This window comes from Cricetulus griseus, chromosome 3, assembly GCF_003668045.3.
Source record: "Cricetulus griseus strain 17A/GY chromosome 3, alternate assembly CriGri-PICRH-1.0, whole genome shotgun sequence".
Lineage (NCBI taxonomy): Eukaryota > Metazoa > Chordata > Mammalia > Rodentia > Cricetidae > Cricetulus > Cricetulus griseus.
This window is the reverse complement of record NC_048596.1, coordinates 123,759,318-123,780,333: the sequence shown is the minus strand read 5'-3', so window position 1 is coordinate 123,780,333 and position 21,016 is coordinate 123,759,318. Positions and strand designations below refer to the sequence as shown.

Sequence of the window (21,016 nt, the reverse complement as noted above, 5' to 3'; positions counted from 1 at the left end):
GGGTGCAGAACTAAATAGGGAATTCTCAACAGAGGAATCTGAAATGGCTGAAAGACACTTAAAAAAGTGCTCAAAATCATTGGCCATCAGAGAAATGCAACTCAAAACAACTCTGAGATACCATCTCACGCCTGTCAGAATGGCTAAAATAAAAAACACCAATGACAATCTATGCTGGAGAGGATGTGGAGAAAAAGGAACACTCCTCCATTGCTGGTGGGAGTGCGATCTTGTAAGACCACTCTGGAAATCAGTATGGCGGTTGCTCAGAAAAATGGGAATCAGTGTACCTCAAGATCCAGCCATTCCTCTCTTGGGTATATACCCAAATAGGGCATGTACTTACAACAAGGACATATGTTCAACCATGTTCATAGCAGCATTGTTTGTAATAGCCAGAACCTGGAAACAACCTAGATGCCCCTCTATTGAAGAATGGATTGAGAAAATGTGGTACATTTATACAATGGAGTACTACTCAGCAGAAAAAAGCAATGGAATCTTGAAATTCGCAGGCAAATGGATGGAACTAGAGGAAACCATCCTGAGTGAGGTAACCCAGTCACAAAAAGACAAGCAAGGTATGTACTCACTGATATATGAATTTTAGACATAGAACAAAAGACTACCAGTATATAATGCTCTTCACCAAAGAAACTAGGAAACATGAAGGACTCTAAGGGTTAAATGGTCCCCAGGAATGGAAATGGCATGAACTCCCGAACTAATTGGGGGCATGAGGGTGGGGGGGGAAGGAGCTGCTACAATAAGAGCAAGAGAAGAGGAGAAGAGGAGAGGAAATGGAGGGGCAGAAACATTGAGTTGGGGGAAGAATAGAGGAAAGAGAGCAAGATGAGAGAAACGATATCAGAGGGAGCCACTGTAGGCCCGAGAAGGGATCAGGAACCAGGGAGATCTCCAGAGACCTACAAGGATGACACGATTTGACAATCCAGGCAATGGTGGAGAGGATAACCTAAAAACCCTCCCCCTAAAATGAGATTGATGACTTCTCTTTATGCCATCCTAGAGCCCTCACCCAGTGGCTGATGGAAACAGAGACAGACATCCACAGATATACAATGAGCCGAAATCGGGAATTTAGTTGAAGAGAGGGAGGAATGAAGAACGAAGGGGTCTGTACTAGGATGGAGAAACCCACAGGAACTGTTGGCCTGAACAAGGGAGAGCACATCGACCCCAGATGCTGTCCAGGAGGCCTGTACAAGACTGATCCAGACCCCAGAACATAGATGTCAATAAGGAGGCCTCTGCACTCCAGGGAGCCTCTGGTAGTGGATTAGTATTTTTCCCTGGTGCAAAAAGGGACTTTGAGAGCCCATCCCATATGAAGGGTTACACTCTGGCCCTGGACACATGGGGAAGGGCCCAGGATCAGCATAGGAAGACTTGGTGGACTTTGCTGAGCTCCCGTTGAGGGCCCTACCCTGCCTGGGGAGTAGTGGGTGGATGGGGTTGGGGGGATGGGCTGGGGGTGGGGGAGAAAGTTTGGGGGTGAGGGGAGGGAGAGGGAGAAGGGACTTGAAATAAGCTTGTTCCCTAACTAGAACTAATAAAATAAAATAAAATTAAAAAAAAAAAAAAAAAAAAAAAAAAAAAAAAAAAAAAAAAAAAAAAAAAGAGCTGACACGTGAAATCACTAGTGAGTGGCCCCCTACATGGGTAATAAAACTTTCCTACTGTTAGGGGGATGTGGGGGAAGCTAGCATGTAAAGAAGATATATATAGCAAGCAGTCTTTTTGGAATTTCTCATTTATGGTAATTCTCTATTAGGTCCAGCGACACGGAACTAAACATTTTTAACCTTTTTGGTACTGATCATGTTAACCATAAAAAAAAAAATTATCTTAATATTTCTAAAAATGTAATTTCATCTTATAATCTTAACAGGTTTATGTGTGTGTGTGTGTGTATACATATATATATTCTTCTGGTGGAAACTGAATATGCAAATCCAATCTCAGTAATGCTTTCTCAACCCAGGAATAATGGCATACAATTGCCTGTAGACTGGACACCCTCCTCTGGCCTCTTCAAGGACCAGCACATATATATTCATGAATAAAAATAAACCATTAAAAAAAAAATAGCCAGGAACAAGGATGGGTTATTGTGTATGCCTTTAATTGCAAGTGTATCTCTGTCTTCAGGGCCAGCCTGGCCTGCACAGTGAGTTCCAGGACAGACAGGGCTACATAGTAAGATCCTGTCACACACACACAAAAAGCCTGGCATCATGTCACATGACTTTAGCCACAGTACTCAGAAGGCAAGGGCAGGCAGATATCTATGAGTTTGAGACATGTGGGCTACAGAGTTCCAGGACACTCAGGGATATATAGTGAATCCAAGTCTGTCTCAAGTGTTCCAAACATTTCTGTCTTTTAACTTCATATTGTCTTCAACTCTTCACTACCACCTACAATTTAGTATCATTTAAAATATGAAAACTAGTATACAGAGTATAAATTTGCATCTTAGATTATAGCTTAAATTTAAAAGATAACAGCATAAAATTTAATTTTATTAAGATATCTTTTTTAAAGAACTAGACACCAATATTCTTTTTTAGTAATTCACACATAATTCTCTCAAATAAAATCTCACAAGTTCAGATGTGGTGGGCTGGAAAGTAGCTCAGCTGGCATAGTGCTTGTCTAGCATGCACAAACCCAGTACCCATGCATGACAGAGGTACATGCCTCTCATCCCAGCAGGAGGGAGAGGAAGGAAGATGAGGAGTTCAAGGTCATCCTTGGTTGCATTGAATTCAGGGTCAACCTGGGCTACATGATATCCTATTCAAAAAAATAAGTTCAGATACCTGCTGATTAGGCCACATAATCACTAATGCTTTTCTACCAAAAAAGAAATGTATTTCAAAGTTTGGAACCACGTAGAAATGCTATGCAAGTTAATTTTTGCCTTTTGTAGTCTTTCCTATAAGATTCTTTTCTAATAAGCAAAATACAACTACAATGCCTTCACTCAGGTTCTTTATCCTTCCCACTAGTGAGGCAAGAAAAACTCTTTGTGACAATGCGTTTGAGGAGGAGCATCTTGAGTTCCAGGCCATACCAGGCTATACTGTAAGACCCTGTTTGAAAAACAGGGTCATGAGGGGAGGGAAGGACTGGGCAAGCACAATAATGGTGCACACCTATAATCTCAGCACTTGGGAAACAGACAGATACAGGAGGATCAGGAGTGCAAAGCCAGTCTTGGCTGTACTGTAAACAAGTTCCTGGTTCCTAGCTAGCCCAAGATATATCAGAGACCCTGTCTCCAGAAACAGACAAACAAAAAGACATACTAATCAATCTTCTTTGCAAACCGTCTCCTAGCTGGTCCTGGATAGGAGCAAATTTGCAATATACAGCCCAGGAGATACCTTCTTCACATCAGCTATCCGTTCCTTCTTAGAGGCAGGCTTCTCTTTGGCTTCTGGAAGGACTGGCTGGGATTTGGAACCTGCTGATTCACTCTCAGATTCTGATTGACTCTCGGAAGATTCAGAACTGCTATTGGACTCGCTGCCATGTCCGCTGCCGGGATCGCTGCCCTGCTCACTTTCCGACTGACTGCCAGAGTCTGAACCCGAAGCTTCTTCAGAGGCTGAATGACTTCAGTTAACAGAGAGACAGGCAGAGAGAAAACCTTAGAAACATTTAAGAACTTCCACATATTGGTTTTTTTTTTTTTTAAATCCTCTGGTAATATCTTCAAACCATAATTTCAGCAATTTAGCATCCACATCTTCAAATTCACTTTTATTCTTGGGCTGCAAACAATGCTTTCCTATCATTTTCAACCTTTATCTTTGTACTTTTTGACAACATACATATACCAGGTGATTTACACAATTTCACACATTCCGGTGAACATAGGTTCCCCTCATTCTAATGAGGTAAAACTATACATTTCTGAGTATTTAAGGAATTCTAAGACCTCACTGCAACACTATATAATCTGTCTATTGAGTCATATCTGTTTAAGTACTAAAGCCTCCTTCAAAATAAAAAATATTATTTCAAAAATGACATAAACAAACCCACCACCAAAGGAAGAATGCAATCATCCAATCAGTGGTTCTCAGTGACAGGGGGTTAGACTCAGTAGGCAGCTATACACACCATCTGGAGCCACAAACAGGTCCTGACTCCAAAGCCATGACTCCAAGAATAATCCCATCACTGATCTGACAATGGCCTTTGCATATCCCATCCCCTTCCTCATCTGAAACTACACTCAGATAAACACAATCTTGAGGAGGTAAGCGATCAAAGCCCCATAATAGAAACCTTAGAGCCGGGCGTTGGTGGCACACACCTTTAATCCCAGTACTCGGGAGGCAGAGGCAGGTGGATCTCTGTGAGTTCAAGGCCAGCCTGGTCTCCAGAACAAGTGCCAGGATAGGCTCCAAAGCTACACAGAGAAACCCTGTTTCAAAAAAAAAAAAAAAAGAAACCTTATGTTGAGAGGTAGACCACAGTAGCATGTAAGAAGGAAGTTTTCTATTTACCACTGTCTCTTCCAAACTAGAACTGAGGTCACACAACTTAACAAATGGCTATAGAAAAGAACTGGGCTGCAGATGGAACTGGGTTGGTAGTGTGCTTTCAAAGACAACAGGGGCCCTAGGCTTCAGCATATACCAGGTGTGGTGGTGTACACTCAGAAGGCCTAGAAATACAAAGGCAGCCTCTGCTGCATAAAAGTTGGAGGCGAGCCTGGAATACACGAGCTCCTGCCAAAATAAGAAAGAGAAAAAGAAAGGAAATAAGTTACTAGAAACTTGAATTGGTCCAAATCTACAAAAAGCACCTTACAATACAGAGGCCTGTAAGTCAAGACCAAGAAATGGAAAAATTTGTCTCTAAGAAGGAAAAATGGGAAAAATACAAACCTGATCAATCACCTCATAGTGTCAGGCATTATGCTAAATACTTGATATATATTTATTCTCCAGAACATTCTTATGAAAAGACAGACTTTAGAAACAGCTTTCGAGGGCGTTGGTGGTGCATACCTTTAATCTCGGCATGTGGGAGGCAGAGGCAGGCGGATCTCTGTGAGTTCGAGGGCAGCCTGGTCTACAGAGCGAGTGCCAGGACAACCACCAAAACAATACAAAGAAACCCTGTCTAAAAAAACAAACAAAATTAAAAAAAAAAGAAAGAAACTCAGCCTTCTCTCTTTCAAACCTTATCCTATATCTCACTTTCTAGTTGTACATTTTTTATTATATTTTATGTGTATCAGTATTCTGTGGACATGCATGTCTATGTGTGTGCAGTATACACAGAAGCCATCCCCTAGGACTGGAAATACAAACTGTTGTGAGCAGTCATAAGGGTGCTGAGAACCAACTGGATAGTCCTCTGAAAGACCAGCTAACATTCTTAACTGCAGAGCCATCTCTCCAGTCCTCTAGCTGTGTCATTGTTTAACCTGTTCCACCCACCTAAAAAGTCATGAGCACACCCGGCTGTGGTGGCACACACCTTTAATCCTAGCACTTGAAAGGCAGAAACAGGCAGATATCTGTGAGTTCGAGGTGAGCTTGGTCTACAGAGTTCCAAGACAGGAACCAAAGCTACAGAGAAACCCTGTCTCACAAAAAAAAAAAAAAAAAAAAAAAAAAAAAAAAAAAGGCATGATCATTATATAGCATCTATGAAAGCAGCAATACTTCTCTACAAACACTTCCCTTACCCAGAAAGTTGAAATCTGAGACTGACATCCTGCCTCTGACTCCCTAAGAGAAAGTTCTCCCAGCCAATTATTAGAGTGGGTACCACAAAAGGACCTTAGTTTTAGCCACCACCATTTGCACACAGGTATGTAGAACTAGCTGCAAAATTTCCTTATAGAGATTCAGAAGGAGCATTCTCCCTGAGATGAAAACAAGGAAGAATCTGGAAGCTAGGCGGCTTAGTGCTTGCAAAGGCCTGCCTCTTACAGGGCAGACACCCTGGCCTGAACTTTTTACCCAGCTCAGTATGAGATGGAAAACTAGCCTCTGACATCCCCCCATGCTTATGTCTGTATGATTCCCACCTCTCTCCATAAGATTTACTTTCTTTTTGTATTAGTGTTTGTTTTGTTTCCATGTATGTCTATGTAACATGGCCAGAAGAGGGCAGCAAATGCCCTCGAACAGTTACAGACAGTTAAGCGCTATCATGTAGTTGCAGGGAACTGAAGCCAAGGTTGTCTACAAAACCAGTAAGCCCTCTTAATTGTTGAGCCCTCTCTCCAACACCCTGCTTGTCTTTTCATCACTCCTTCCCTCATTCCCATTTGCTCCATGTAACACTTGTAGAAGCATGGCATAAATCCCAGTACCACTCACCTCCAACCCCAGCAGCAAGCTAAGTAACTGAGAGCTTGGGTATCATCTTCTGTAGGAAAGCATGCTTTGCTCTCTCGTGTGCTAAGCTCAGCCTATTAGACACTTCCAAATGCTGACCTATCACTGCAATCACAACCATGAGAAGTGAAAACTGGCAGCCCTACTTTGTAATCGGCTTCAAATCCCAACCCCTGCTACCTCTCACTTTTCATCACGACTCCAGCCCCTAGGAAACTGAATCCAAAGCACCAGCAGTTGGGTTACGGGTATGGCTCAGTGGTACACTGCTTTCCTATTCTTGCATAAATCTGAGGCTTGGTCCCACAACACGTATCAAAGAATGATTAATATAAGTTTTTGTATAGCCCAGCTATGTACTTGACATATTACCTTGTCTCTCATTTGTCCCATCCTATAAAAATAGTGTGGTCACTTGTCAAAACAGGTTTGAAAATTAAGGCCATCTTCTCAATGTTCCTTGTGCCTGATATATTAGAGATTACTGACTGAGCCAGAATAACAACAGTGTACCTGCCTTTTGAAGTGACTTCATTTTCCAGCAGAACTCCAAACAAGGACTTGTGGGCGGAATCACATGAAAATCAACACAACTAAAATTGTCAGGACAACACAGCAATCAACATACTCACTCTCTGGGAAAAGAAGTATGCCAATGTAACTGAAAAAATGTTAAACTACCTATTTAAACACCCAGGAAAAAAGCCATAAAATATAGCTTTAGTCCACTTCAGAAAACAGTCCAGTTAACTAGAAAAGCTTTTAGTCTTGTGCTAAAAAGCAAGAATCACAGGAGATTTATTTTAACACAATGTGTCAATGCCATGACAGTAAGACAGTTCTCAGTGAAATGCCATATAAGTAAGCTGGATTTATTTGGGTTATTTCCAAATTGTTCCCTTAAAAAAATAAGCTATAAATATCTGTGATTCATTTCTGTACATCTTTATTTCTAAGCAGAATATTTAAGTTCTTTCACCATCGTTCACTATAACCAGTAAAGCTGTAGCTATTCTTGTATACACTTCCTAGGACAGCTGTGTTTCTATTTGTGTACAAGTGACCATTAGAAATGTAACACTGCATACAATTATCAAGAAAACACCTACATTCCCATTAGCATACAAATGTGTATGTAAATGTTGAGTGGCTTATTTTGTGGGAAGAGGTATGCTGTTAGAATCCACAGATTAGGGGGAGAAGGGAAGGGGAGAATAGGAAATAGGGGAGCAGGAAGGTTGAATGGGGGAAGAACAGAGGAGAGCAGAATGAGAGATATCATAATAGAGGAAGCCATTATAGAATTGAAGAGAGATCTGGCACTAGGGAGAATTCCAGACACCTGCAAGGATGACAGCAACTGGCAATCTAAGCAACAGTAGAAAGGCTTCCTTCAACAACCTTCCCCAATATTGAGATTGATGACTACCTTATATGCCTTCATCCAGTGGCTGATTAAGCAGAGGCAGACACCACAGCTAAACACTGAACTGAATTTCTGGAACCCAGGTGCAAAGAGGGTGGAGTGAAGAGCAAAGGGATCAAGACAGAGCTGGTGAAACCCACAGAAACAGCTGACCTGAACAAGGGGAAGCTCATGGACCCCAGACTAATGGCTGGGAGGCCAGCATGGGACTGACCCAGAATCCCTTTAATGTGGATGTCAGTGAGGAGGCCTCAGCAATCTATAGAACCTCTGGTTGTAGACCAGTATTTATCCCTGTTGTATGAATGGACTTTGGGAGCCCATTCCACATGGAGGGATGCTCTCTCAGCCTGGACATATGGGGAAGGGCCTAGGCCCTGCCCAGACGATATGACAGACTTTGTCGATCCCCATGGAGGGCCTCACCCTCCTTGGGTAGCAGAGGAGGATGGGGTGGGAGGTGGTGGGAGAAGGAGCTGAGATTGACAAGTGAAGCAGGCTTGTTTCTGATTTTGATAAAAATAAATTTTAAAAAGATACTAATGAAGCATTGGTGGTGCACACCTTTAATCCCAGCACTCAGGAGGCAGAGACAGGAAGATCTCTATGAGTTCAAGGCCAGCCTGGTCTACAGAAAGAGTGCCAGGATAGGCTCCAAAGCTACACAGAGAAACCCTGTCTCGGGGAAAAAAAAAAAGGAAACTAATGGTTAAAAAAAAAAAAAAAAAGAATCCACAGATTAGCTTATGCTTGTAAAATAAGAAATAAAAAGTAAAAAGTAAACATGACAGAAATCAAACCTAAGGAAACAAAGCTATAGTCACCTGTGGAGTTGAGGGAAATGGTGTAACCAGGTAAGACAATGACATTCTATGGCTTTAGTGGTGAACTCATAGCTCCTTAGAACACTTAAGTATTTTTAATGTATAAAGTTCACTAACCAAAATAAACACACATGTGAACCAGTCAGTATAAGACTAAGTAATTTAAAATTTATTTTTGACCAGGCAGTGGTAGCTCACAGCTTTAATTCCAGTACTCAGCAGACAGAGGCAGGTGGAGAGCTCTGTGAGTTCCAGCTGATCTAAAAGGCAACCTTCTGGCTAACCAGGGCTACACAGTATAACAGTCTCTTAAAAAAAAAAAAAAATCAATTAAAAATAATTTTATTTTGCCCAAGTATAAGGGTCCAAGAAATCAAAGTAAACATGGACTATGTAAAAACAAAGAAAAGGAATTTTATTTTGGAACAAGCAAGTTAGATGTAAGACTTAACATATTCCAGGAGGAGGAATACTTTTCATAAAAACCTTAGTAAAGGTCTTTGGGTTTTTTTTCTTTGAATTGCTGTTTGAAACAGAAGCCCAGTCTGGCCTTGAACTCAAAGATGCACCTGCCTCTGCCTCACTAGTGCTGGGATTAGAATAAAAGGAAAAAGTTCCTTACTGCTGGGGGGAAAAAAAGTTTTATTTACCCTGCACTATTTAGAGAACCAACAGCTGAAAAGACATGACATTTCCTAATACCTAGTAATACTAAATACTCCAGTAACACACTGTACCTTTCACATGAATGCTAAAGAAAAAGGTCAGCCTAGTATAGTGATGAATATCAGCTGTTTTAGTATGTTTTAATACCAGCCCTTGGGAAGCTGAAGACAGGAGACAGCCTATATCAATCCCCTAAGACAGAGATAGAAAGCTAAATTCAGCTCATAGGTGACAATACTTAAATGAAAATCCCACAAATGAGTAGATTGTGTGACTTTCAAGATATAATAGTTACAAGGCAGTTGAAACTTACATTCATAGGAATTACCTATTACAGCCTCATAAAAATCATATTTATTCGGAAATTACTCAAACCCTAACCTGCAAATTTCATACTTTTCACCTGGACTGATATGCATCAAATGAGAGAGGGAGAAACAGAGAGAGAAGAAGAAAATAAAGAGTTAACACCTTTACTAATGTCTTTCTTATAACTGGAGTTGGAAACAGGGTCACTTCCATTTCTTAAAGTGCCATTTTCAAAATGGCCACAAGAGGACAGCACAACAACGGTCCACTGAAAAAAGAAAGCCTGTAGATTCTCTAGGAGCCTCCATTTCAGCCATTGGTGTTTATTTTTTCCTAACTTACAAAATGGCTGAACTACTTACTCACTGGACAGAGCAAAATCTGAAAGAATGCAAGGTACTGAACTCCATGCACAAAGAGATATCCACACAGTTTGCATTATAAACATTTAACATGTCAAAAACATGCAAAAAGCCTAATCCTCTGTGAAGACAAAGTCTTAGTGTGTTAAGGGTGTCTGAATTACAGGACTCCTCTGTGGTACTGCTGGCCTTGCCTTGCACTCATTCTTCAGTCAAACATATTATCAAATCAACCAAGCTGTCACGTGACCACTCCTTCTAGGCCATGGCTAGGGGTCTTTAAGGAAATGGAAAAGGAAAGATATACCAAGAGTTCACACTGACAAAGAATACATAACAATTCCTTTTGTTTGTTTGTTTGTTTTGTTTGGGGTTTCTTTGTTGTTGTTATTTTTTGGAATAGAGAGTATTTAATGACATTAGTAAAGCTGTCTTCTGTTTTTTGTTTGTTTGTTTGTTTGTTTGTTTTTAAGAACCCTTACGCTGGGCGTTGGTGGTGCACACCTTTAATCCCAGCACTCGGGAGGCTGAGGCAAGCGGATCTCTGTGAGTTCGAGGCCAACCTGGTCTCCAGAGTGAGTGCCAGGATAGGCTCCAAAGCTACACAGAGAAACCCTGTCTCGAAAAAAAAAAAAAAAAAAAAAAAAAAAAACTTTACGCTTCTAAGTTCAACTCTTCAGATTCTGAAGAATAAACATAGTATAAACTTAAGTTTATAAATTACAGTATAAACATGGCTAATCCAAGTAAATTAAGAATACAAAGTTGAAAGTACACATTAACAAAGTATACAACATATGAAGGCAGGCAACTCAAAAATCCAGTAGGAAATTAGGCAAAAACAACAAATATAAAACCACAGGAAAGAAACCAAAATGGCCAATAAAGTTAAGAAAATGTAACAAGCAGGCAGTGATGGCTGGCACATGTCTTTAATGCCAGCATTTAGGAGTCAGAGGCAGGCAGATCTGAGTATCTGAGTAGAAGGCCAGTCTGGTCTATGGAGTTCCACAACAGCCAGGACTACACAAAGAAACCCTGTCTTGAAAAACTAAAACACTAAAAAATAAAAAATATATATCTAGACATGACACAAAAAAATTAAACTTAGGAGGATATATTACAAGAGACAATTTACAAATTTTGACCTAAATTAATAAAAATTTTAAACACTGATAAGGCAGTAAGGAGAACAGTAGTCACACCACTAATCAAAGTAATTAGCACAGGTTTGGAGAAAGAAGGCATTAAGCAGTATGTTCTTCTTTGATTTCTTTTTTAAGTGAGTACCCGTGCATGACATCCCATGACACAAATGTGAAGCTTTTCCAAGGCATTTTTACTCTTGAGTTTCTTGCCTGTTCCAGAAATGGTTCTTTTAAATACACATACATGCCCCCCTTTAATCCCAGCACTCAGAAGGCAGGGGCAGGAGGATCTCTGAGAGTTCGAGGCATCCTGATCTACAGAGTGAGTTCCAGGATAGCTAGGGCCATTAAAAGAGAAGAAAAAAAACTTAAAAAAGAAAACAAATCACCCCCCCACCAAATAACATAGGAATCTTGCAAATCAGTATGTAGGTATGTTATCTAGAGAAATCGAAGATAGCAACAGTCAAGCACAAAACTATTCAAAGCCAGAAGAAAAAAATCTATCCATAAATATATGGATATCCATAAATGTATATCCATAAAATATACAAAATGGGAATTATCCATAATATCCATACTAATCTGAACAGGATTAGGCCTTAATATAGCTATAAATACAAGTGACAATTTCAAAACTATAAATTTTAAAACTATACAAACTACATTTTTTAAAAAGATTTTATATGGCAAGTTAACAGAAAAGAGACAGAAATAAAGGGGTGTGATGGGAGTGTAGCTATGTCTTAACTTACTCTTTGAACCTCTCGTTTCTTCATAATTTTTCAAAAGGGTTTATTTGTTTTGGTTTTTCAGACAGGGTCTCACCATGAAACTCTGGGTAGCTCGAAGTGTGTAGACCAAACTAGAACTCAAAGATCCACAAGTGCTGGAGCTAAATGCATAATACTATAGCCAGCAATGTTTCTTTTTAACCGTGTAACTGATCCCTTCCTTGGATTCAGTTCTCCTGGAAGTTTCCTTAACAGGGAGAACACCATAGATTTTCTTAGTCAAGCAGACAGGAATGGTTAAGGAGAAATGGCAGGGAGAGGAGGGATGTGGTTAAGGCCTCTCGCCACTGAGATCAGGAACTCCCACACAGCTAACACGGCTGTGAAGGCCTATGAACTTCACTGCTTCACTGCATTCTCACATCTTTCTTTCTCAGAATCCCCAACAAAAACAAGACTACATATTAACCCCTTCCCACCCCCATGTACCATATTTTTGTTTTTGAGATAGCATTTTTCTACATAGCCCTGGATGGATGGCTGTCCTGGAACTTTGTAAGTAGACCAGGCTGGCCTTGAACTCACAAAGATCTAACTGCTTCTGCTGGGATTAAATGTGCACCACCATGCCAGACTGTTTACAGCAACATCTTAACTTCTGCAGCAACCCCAGTGCTCTAGGCTTCCACTTTATCAGATGTAATCCCACCCAAAGCAAATCAGAAACCACCCCCACCATCTTACTTCCCAAAAAAGAAAAGGTCCCTAAGAAGAAGACTTCAGCAGAAGAAAAAGGGGAAGTAAAAGGCCAGTGGAAGGTGAAACAACTAAGTCCCCTATATACATGCATGAAACTGTCAAAGAGTTTAAGGAGTTTAAGGGTTCCTGTAGCAGGTATTCAAGATAGAACTCAGAAGCCACCAAAATCAATATTTATGGCTACAAAGACCTTAATTTCAACTCCCTTGAAGGACCTAAACTTACAACTTACTTCCCTGAGTGCTCTTTTATTAACATTTGTGCTTAAACTTTACATTAAAAATGTTACTGTGCCAATATAAACACACACACACACACACACACACACACACACACACACACACACATAAATTCCTTTCTGTGGTGAAGCAGTGAGTCCTACTTTAACTGAAAAAAATTTTTTAGGGTCGTGATGGTAGCAGAAATTGCGAATAAGTCTCTGCTCCCACTTCCACTAACATCTATCTCATTGTTAACCTATGAGAGACCAATGATTTGGACCTGGCTAATACACCAGTCAACAAGAAACCAAAACTCACACTAAACTTCTAAATTGTCAACTTTACCTTCAGGGCAATTTACATTGGTACAATCAAGTTCTCTCTGTCTTACAACCTCCAGTAACCTAACCTGACCTGCCTACCCTGCTTTTTGTTTCCTTGATCTGCTTTATAAAAGACTGCTTTATAAAACTCCTCCTCCACACCTTCCTACTTACTGATGGAAAGCTGTCCATTCCCTTCCCTCAATCACTAGTAAAACCCAACTAGACCTTCAGATTTCTGTTAAAACTGTCATTTCTTATAGGAAAAATGTACTTTTATGTCAAAGAAAAAAATACTCAAAATGAAACATGGTATGTACTCACTCATATGTGGGTTTTAGACATAGAGTAAAGGATTACCAGCCTACAATCCACACTGCCAGAGAAGCTAGGAAACAAGAACCCTAAAAGAGACATACATGGTCCCCTAGAGAAGTGGAAAGGGACAAGATCTCCTGAGCAAATTGGGAGCATGGGAAGGGGGGGGGACACGACTAGGAGAATGAGAAGGGAAGAAGAGGAGGGGTAAGGAAGACATGATGGGGCAGGGAGGTTGAGTTGAGGGAAGAACAGAAGAGAGCAAGATAAGAGATAATATATATAATATATTTATAGGTTTAAAGAGAAATCAGGCCCTAGGGAAATGTCTGGAGAGCTACAAAGATGCCACCAACTAACAATCTAAGCAACAGAGGAGAGGCTACCTTAAATGCTCTCCTGATAATGAGATTGATGACTAATTCATATGGCATCATATAGCCTTCATCCAACAGCAGGTGGAAGTACAAGCAAACACCCACAACTAAACCTTGAACTGAACTTGAATCCAGTTGCAGACAAGAACTGATGAGCAAAGAGGTCCACACCAGGCTGGTGAAACCCACAGAAACAGCTGACCTGAACAAGGTCCCCGGACTGATAACTGGGAAACCAGCATGGGACTGATCCAGACCCCCTGAATGTGGGTGTCAGTGAGGAGACCTTGGAAATCTATGGGACCAAGAGTGGATCAGTACTTATCCCTAGCATAGGAATGGACTTTAGGAGCCCATCCCACATGGAGGGATACTCCCTGAGCCTAGACACAAGGGGGTTGGTCTAGGCCCTATCCCAAAGAATAAGACAGACTTTGAAGATCCCCCCCCATGGAAGGCCTCACCCTCCCTTGGGAGCAGAAAGGGTATGGGATAGGTAGGGTGTTAATTGGGGGGGCAGGGGAGGAGGGGAGGGAAAGGGACCTGGGATTGACATGTAAAGTAATTGTCTTTCTAATTTCAAAAAGACCTCAGTGGTATTTTAGTGGTTAAGGGGATCTAATAATAAAATATATTCTACAATTGTTATTTGTAAAATTTAATAAATTATTAAAGACATTAGACAACTACAGTGGGATTGATTCTACACTGTATTTTTACATATGCTATAAATAAAGTTGGGGTATCTTTCACAATTTTTTGTAGACCAGCTACAAGAGCTAGTTCCAGGACAGCCTCCAAAGCCACAGAGAAACCTGTCTCAAAAAAACGAAAGAAGAAACTACTAAAGTATACATATATATTACTCAAAATGGGACTTACAATTTCATGAAATAGCAAAGCAAAAATCCCAACAGTATTTCTCAAATTAAGGCAGTCAGTGGTCTGCAGTTTATAGCTCAGTGGCAGAGGCTTCCCAGCATTCATAAGGCCCTCCAGGTTCAATACCCAGTATGGGTAAGAGTAACAGACCTGGTGGTTTAGGCCTAGAACCCTAGCTATTATGAAGGCTGGGACAGAGAGGATACCAGAATTTTAAAAAGACAACCATATATCTGGGAATAGGCAGAAGTTACCTTAAGTTCTCTCATGCTACTTCTGCTCCCCAATAACCAATTAACATTTCCGTCATCTTAAATGGTTTACCAAGTACTATGACATTGGCCTCCAGCAGATAGGGGTGTGGATGACACCAAAGATGTTGAATACAGTCTACATATAGAATCATCTAGCAACACTACATACTAAAAGGAATAAGAAAGCTTTCCAACTCAGGGGAAAAAAAAGACTACCCACCAAGCTGAAGAGAAGCTACAAGGGAAACCTCCCTGCACTCATAAACAAGGTCCTAACCAACTATCAAAGGGGACGTTTACATTCTCAACACTAAGAATAAATGAACTATTTGGCCAGGAGTTCCTTTTAAACTTCCGAGTCTTCTATTTTCTTATTAACTAACTTGTAGACTATAACTTTAATGGACTTTTATTTAAGACTGTGCTAACGAAACTTCAAAGTTCAAAGGAGACTAAAAGCCCTGGTTACCATCCCAATAATAAATGTGAAATATATGCCTATGTTCTCAAGAGTCCTTGGAGCTAGCTAAGAAAACAAGGGGAGGGGCTTTAGTTTAGCAATCACCAGCATTCACTATGAGAAGAACTCCATCACATTTTTAGTTACACATGCTTTCTACATTGGGACACCTCTGACAGGGATGGAACCGGATTGTTGAAGGGAGGGAGTGCCTAGGTTTATAGGCTGTCTGGCATCCCACACTTCTGAGCACTAGATGTCAATAGCACCAAAAATATATCCAAACAAGATGAAATTGAGGATGAGGGGCCTCACAATGTCAAGAGTGAAAAGCTGCCACTGTCTGTAACCCTGCATCAGAAGCACGGTATTACCACCTATTACTTTAAGAAATGAAAAATTCAGAAGCTCGTGCACAGAATCCTACAGATAAAAAGAAGCAAAATATCAGGTGTTGGGGTTTTACACAGCCATAACATTATCACTCAGGAGGCCAGGTATGAACTACTTCAAATACCAGTCCAGCCTGGGTGAAACCATCTCAATAATAATAATAATAATAATAATAATAATAATAACAACAACAACAACAACAACAACAACAACTAAAAGGAGACAAAGAACAGAGATCCAAACTGTCAAGAGCTCTCTGTGCACCTGTCACACAAATGTACCCTGCTGCCCAAACTATGAAACCTTCAGTCACCTGAGTCTATTCATCAATGCAGACTCTTGGGTACGATCCCTAAATTACCCTATTTTTAACACTTTCAAGCAAGACACCTGGGTATTAACAATCAACCCAGGTGATTCTTAGTAAGAATATTTTTAGAGTTAACTGTCAACAAAAAGCTTATCTGAAAAGTCATTAAAGAGAAAAAGTACAATAGAAGTTTGGTCTATCTGTCCCAATGTTCATCTTGGTAGCCATATATGGAGCATGTAAATGTCAAGCAACCTGTATCTGAATGTGAACAGGGGACACACTAATCTCTAAGATTCTCAACATCACCTGATCCATTTAGGATTGCTATCTCTACAAGATAACTGATCTAACAAGAGCTGTCCCTTTCCCCTAACATGCTACACAATCTATAAATTCCACTCATTTATGACACTTGTTTCAATTAACCAAGTAATTCTCAAGCAAAATATGTACAAAAATTAAATTCAGAATACAGGAGAGGGAGACCACAAGCACAAATTTTCATGTATTACAGACTAACCCAAAGTGTGTGTGTGGATAAAAGCCAAACAACAAAGAGCAAGTTCTAAGGTTTCCAAGACCTCCCATATACCTGCACTTTCAGGATTTAGCCACCCCCATGGAAGCAAGTATTTTATGTAAAACACTGGCCTTTTGAAGATAACATCCACAATATACAGTACTCTTGAGTTTTTTGTTTCTTTAAAATGTAAAAGATTAGCTGGGAGGTGGTGGCAGACACCTTCACTCCCCAGGCAGAGGCAGGTCTGTGAGTTCCAGGACAGCCTAGTCTACAGATACAGTTCTAGGATAGCCAGGACTGTTGCACAGGGAAATTCTGTCTCAAAAACTCAAAAATAAATAAAAATAATATGTAAGAAAGATGGACAGGGGAGAAGGTTCAACATGAGCACTTGCTTTGCAAGCATCAAGACCTGATTTCAACTGCCCAGAATCCTTATTAAAACAACAACCAGGTGTAGGGCTGGAGATGGCCCACTGCTAAAGAACACATGTTGCTCTTCCAAAGGACCCAGATCCAATTCCCAGTACCCACAGGGCAGCTCATGACTGCCATGGGGATCCAACACCTTTTCTAGTCTCCAAGGGCACCAGGAACACATGAAGTACACAAACATACATACAGGAAACATTCAAACAAATAAAATACAAATATATAAAAATCTTTACATTTAAAAATAGTTAGCCAGTATGCATGCCTTAATCCTAGAACTCAGGAGGCACAAACAGGCAGATCTCTGAAAGCTCAAAGAAAACATGGCCTTCATAGTTCCAAGGCTTCCAGAACTACATAAGGAAACCAGCTTTTCATAAAAAGGCAGGTGTGGCCTGAAAGTACAGTACTGAGAAGGAAGATCACTGGAACTTGCCAGCCTCGCTCCAGATTCAGTGAGTCCCCAGTCTCAAAGAAATAGGGCAGACAGTGATAGAGGCTACCGAACAATGTCCTCTTCTGGCCTCAGTGTGGGCATGAACTACACACACCACACAATCAATCAATCAAGCAAGCAAGCAAAAGAGGATGATCCAAGCTGTTTTACTATATCTCCTAATTTTCTCTACAGCTTTCTCTGAATCAACCAAGGGGACATGCCTAAGCCATCTAAGAGCCAGCTACCAAAAATCTTGAGTCACAGTTCCACCACTGACTCCCTTATACTTCAATTTTCTCAAAAAATACAAACAGGGATGATAATCTTACCTCTTCATGAACAAGGCTGAGCTCACAGCAGACACAATGAATGGTGACTCTTATTCAGCCTTCTCATTATTTCCTTTTAAACAGCATCTCACAATCATTTCATCTACAGGCTTAATGCCTATCAAAAGCAAAGATTACAAACACAGGGCTGTACGGGGCTCAGTGATACATGTCTTCAATCCCAGCACTCTGGGGCCAGGAGTAGGTAGATCAGAGTTGAGGCCAGCCTGGTCTACAGCCTTCTGGGACAGCCAGGGATACACAGAGAAGACCCCATCTCAAAAATCAAAAAGGGAAGGAAAAAAAAAAAAAAAGCAGGGCCAAGTATGGTGTCACATGCCTTTAATCTCAGCACTAGAAGCTGAGGCAAGGCAGATGGAGTTCAAGGGTCAGCCTGGTCTACACAGTGAGAAATAAAACAGCCAGAACTGCAACGTGCAACCCTGTTTCAAAGAAGAAATACGTAAATGAGATTCCCTAAGGTTTTCCATCATTTTTTTAGAATGCTAACACTGGTTACAGTTTACAACTGTCACCTGGGTGACAGCCTAAGTAACAGCACACCACAGCTCCCTCCAATCCTGTATAACCTGGCTAGGTACTTACCTCTATAAACTACAGAGAGGGCAGGTGAGGTCAGAAGGCAATATGAATGCACTGAAATTAAGGGATTCTTTTGAAGATTTGGGAAGGTACTCAGTACACTTAAAGAGATCAGCACCCAAACTAACTTCTGGATGGACCTGAAGAGTGTGAGTATGGAATATACTAAGGGAAGAGACCACCAGAACTAATGTCAAACTGAGACATAGAAGGAACTCAGCTTCTGTGGAAAAGCCCCTCATTCCACATTGAAAAGAATGCCTGGAGCTGGAGAATACTCAACACAGAAACACTTCTCTCCACTGAACCTCTAACTCTCTTTCTCAGAACTCCATCCATCTTACATTTCAACTTCAAACTAAAAACATTGGCCTGAAAGCACCAACAAGGGAAATGTGACGGGCCAGCGGTTATTACTAAAGAAATCGTTAGATGTGGAACACATGGAGAGAAAACACTGCTAAATCTGAACCACATGGAGGGCTTTTACAAAGCAAATCTGGAAGGTAAAACTGGACTTGGATATTTTAAAAGACCTCCAATGTCTGAGACAGAAACAAACTCATCTAACCCATAAACCACATTAAAAGGAACTGAAGAGAAAGAAACCAAAGCTACCCCAAGTTTTGGCACTATAGTTCCAAGGAAATAAAGTATGAATCAGGCATGGGCAGGCAAATGTACAGTACTAAGGTGAAGACCCACGAGGAAAAGCTAACTCCAGCCAACTCGACGGGCTGCAACTACTACCAGAGCACTTACTGGTCACCCTCCTACTTCAACAGCTTGAGGAGCAAAATGGGGGAGAGTTAAGTAGAAACAGGCAACTATTATCACCAGAGGGGTGGGGAAAGGAAATCAGTTACTGACAAGAGCAGGGCTGAGACTTACAGGACAGGAGTAACAATCAGCTGTCAGAGGCTGGCTCTTCGGAGGATAGAAAAAAAAAGAAAAAAACAAAACAAAAAAAAAAAAAAAAAAAAAAGAAGAAGAAGAAAAAAAACCTGAGGTTTAACTACAAAATGCACCCAAGATTTTGAATTAAAGGGGACTTGTCTCCTGAAGTCATTCTAGAAAAATCTTTCCTCTAATTTGCCTAAAACGACTCTTGGTAACCCAGACAACCACCAGGGCACTTAGGCAGAATGTGGCTCATTGGAAGGCACTTAGAACTTCGGGGCTGAAGGGTAAGGGGAGACAAGAATCAACTGAGCAGTAATGAAACAGTATTACTAGTAGCTTACATTCACTGGGTGCTTTCAGTATGCTAGGCTCTTTCCTAAGGACCTAGATAGGCATTCTAATACTTAATCCTCACAACCTTATGATTAACACGGTCTACGTTCTTAAGATGAGAAAATGTCATGCCTGAAAACAACCTAAATTGGAAGCTTTTTGTACTAGAGTAAAAGCTGAATTGATACCCATTATATATACCAATTTTGCCTAGCAAGAACATGACTGGGAATTAAACTGTAAAATCAGGCCTAGCTTTTACCTTTCTTTCCCCAGCCTCTTAAAGGGGTGAGAATGGAAGGATGGCTCAGTCTTTAAAAGAACTTGCTACTACTCTTGCAGAGGATGCAGGTCTGTGGTTCCAGGCATCCACACAGCATTTCACAACTGTTAGTAATTCCAGTCCCAGTGGATACAATGCACCAGGTACACACATATAGTTTAAAAAGGGGAGGACATATTTTCCCCAAACTACAAGAGAATCCAAAGCCTTTTTAAAAATAAGATACAGAAAAAAAAAAAAAAAAAAGATACAGGGACCAGGCAGTAGTGTTGCACACCCCATACTCTCAGCACTTGGAAGGAAGAGGCAAGTGGATTTCTGAGGCCAGCCTGATCTACAGAGCGAGTTCTGGAACAGTCAAGGTTATACAAAGAAACCCTGGCTCAAAACAACTAATAATTATTATAAATACAAATACAGAGCCAATTTTAAACACCAAAACTGGGTGATCCATAAGCAAGCCAGTGTTTCAGAAAACAGAACATGGATGGCAGCTTCTATGCCCATTATCATTTATTTCAGAAAGGCCTTGACCCTCATGTCCTAATATGGGCTCAAATGTTTCTACCTCAAGAGCTTTTCAGAAAAGTCTCTGGACCAGAGTCACCTAATCAACTAAACCACAAATTGATTAGGGAACAAAGGTCACAGACATAGAAACAAAGTAAATACTGACTTAAAAAGGAAAACAGCCCCTAGTATTTGATGATTTGGGTCAAATTAGTTTTATTCTGGCCTTCTCTCAATAACCTTAATGTTCCAAAACAAGTAATAATTGTTAACATTGGAGAGGCTGCCCAGTCATGCTGGAATGTATGAGGGAATCCTAAACTAAATGACCATGACAATAACCCAAAATAAGCAAGCTTACAAAGTTATTTTTATTTCTTTGAAAAGAAATAAATCTGGTAACAGGGGAGGGGACTGTTAAATACACGGTTTCTTTGTTATGTTAAAGTAACTCTCCTGAACTAGTCCGGCAAAGCTAAAGTACTAAGGATCTTTAG

The 21,016-nt window shown here is 40.6% G+C and overlaps 1 protein-coding gene across 6 annotated transcripts in view; it reads right to left on the bottom strand.

Moving 5' to 3' along the window:
- Positions 1 to 21,016, bottom strand: part of Chd2 (chromodomain helicase DNA binding protein 2) — a 141,226-nt gene that overhangs the window by 96,183 nt on the left and 24,027 nt on the right. For all 6 annotated transcript variants that reach the window (XM_027408143.2, XM_035442454.1, XM_027408142.2 and 3 more), the window contains one exon: positions 3,414 to 3,645. In XM_027408143.2, coding sequence (XP_027263944.1) covers positions 3,414 to 3,645 — 232 coding nt within the window. The remainder of the gene's footprint in view (positions 1 to 3,413; positions 3,646 to 21,016) is intronic.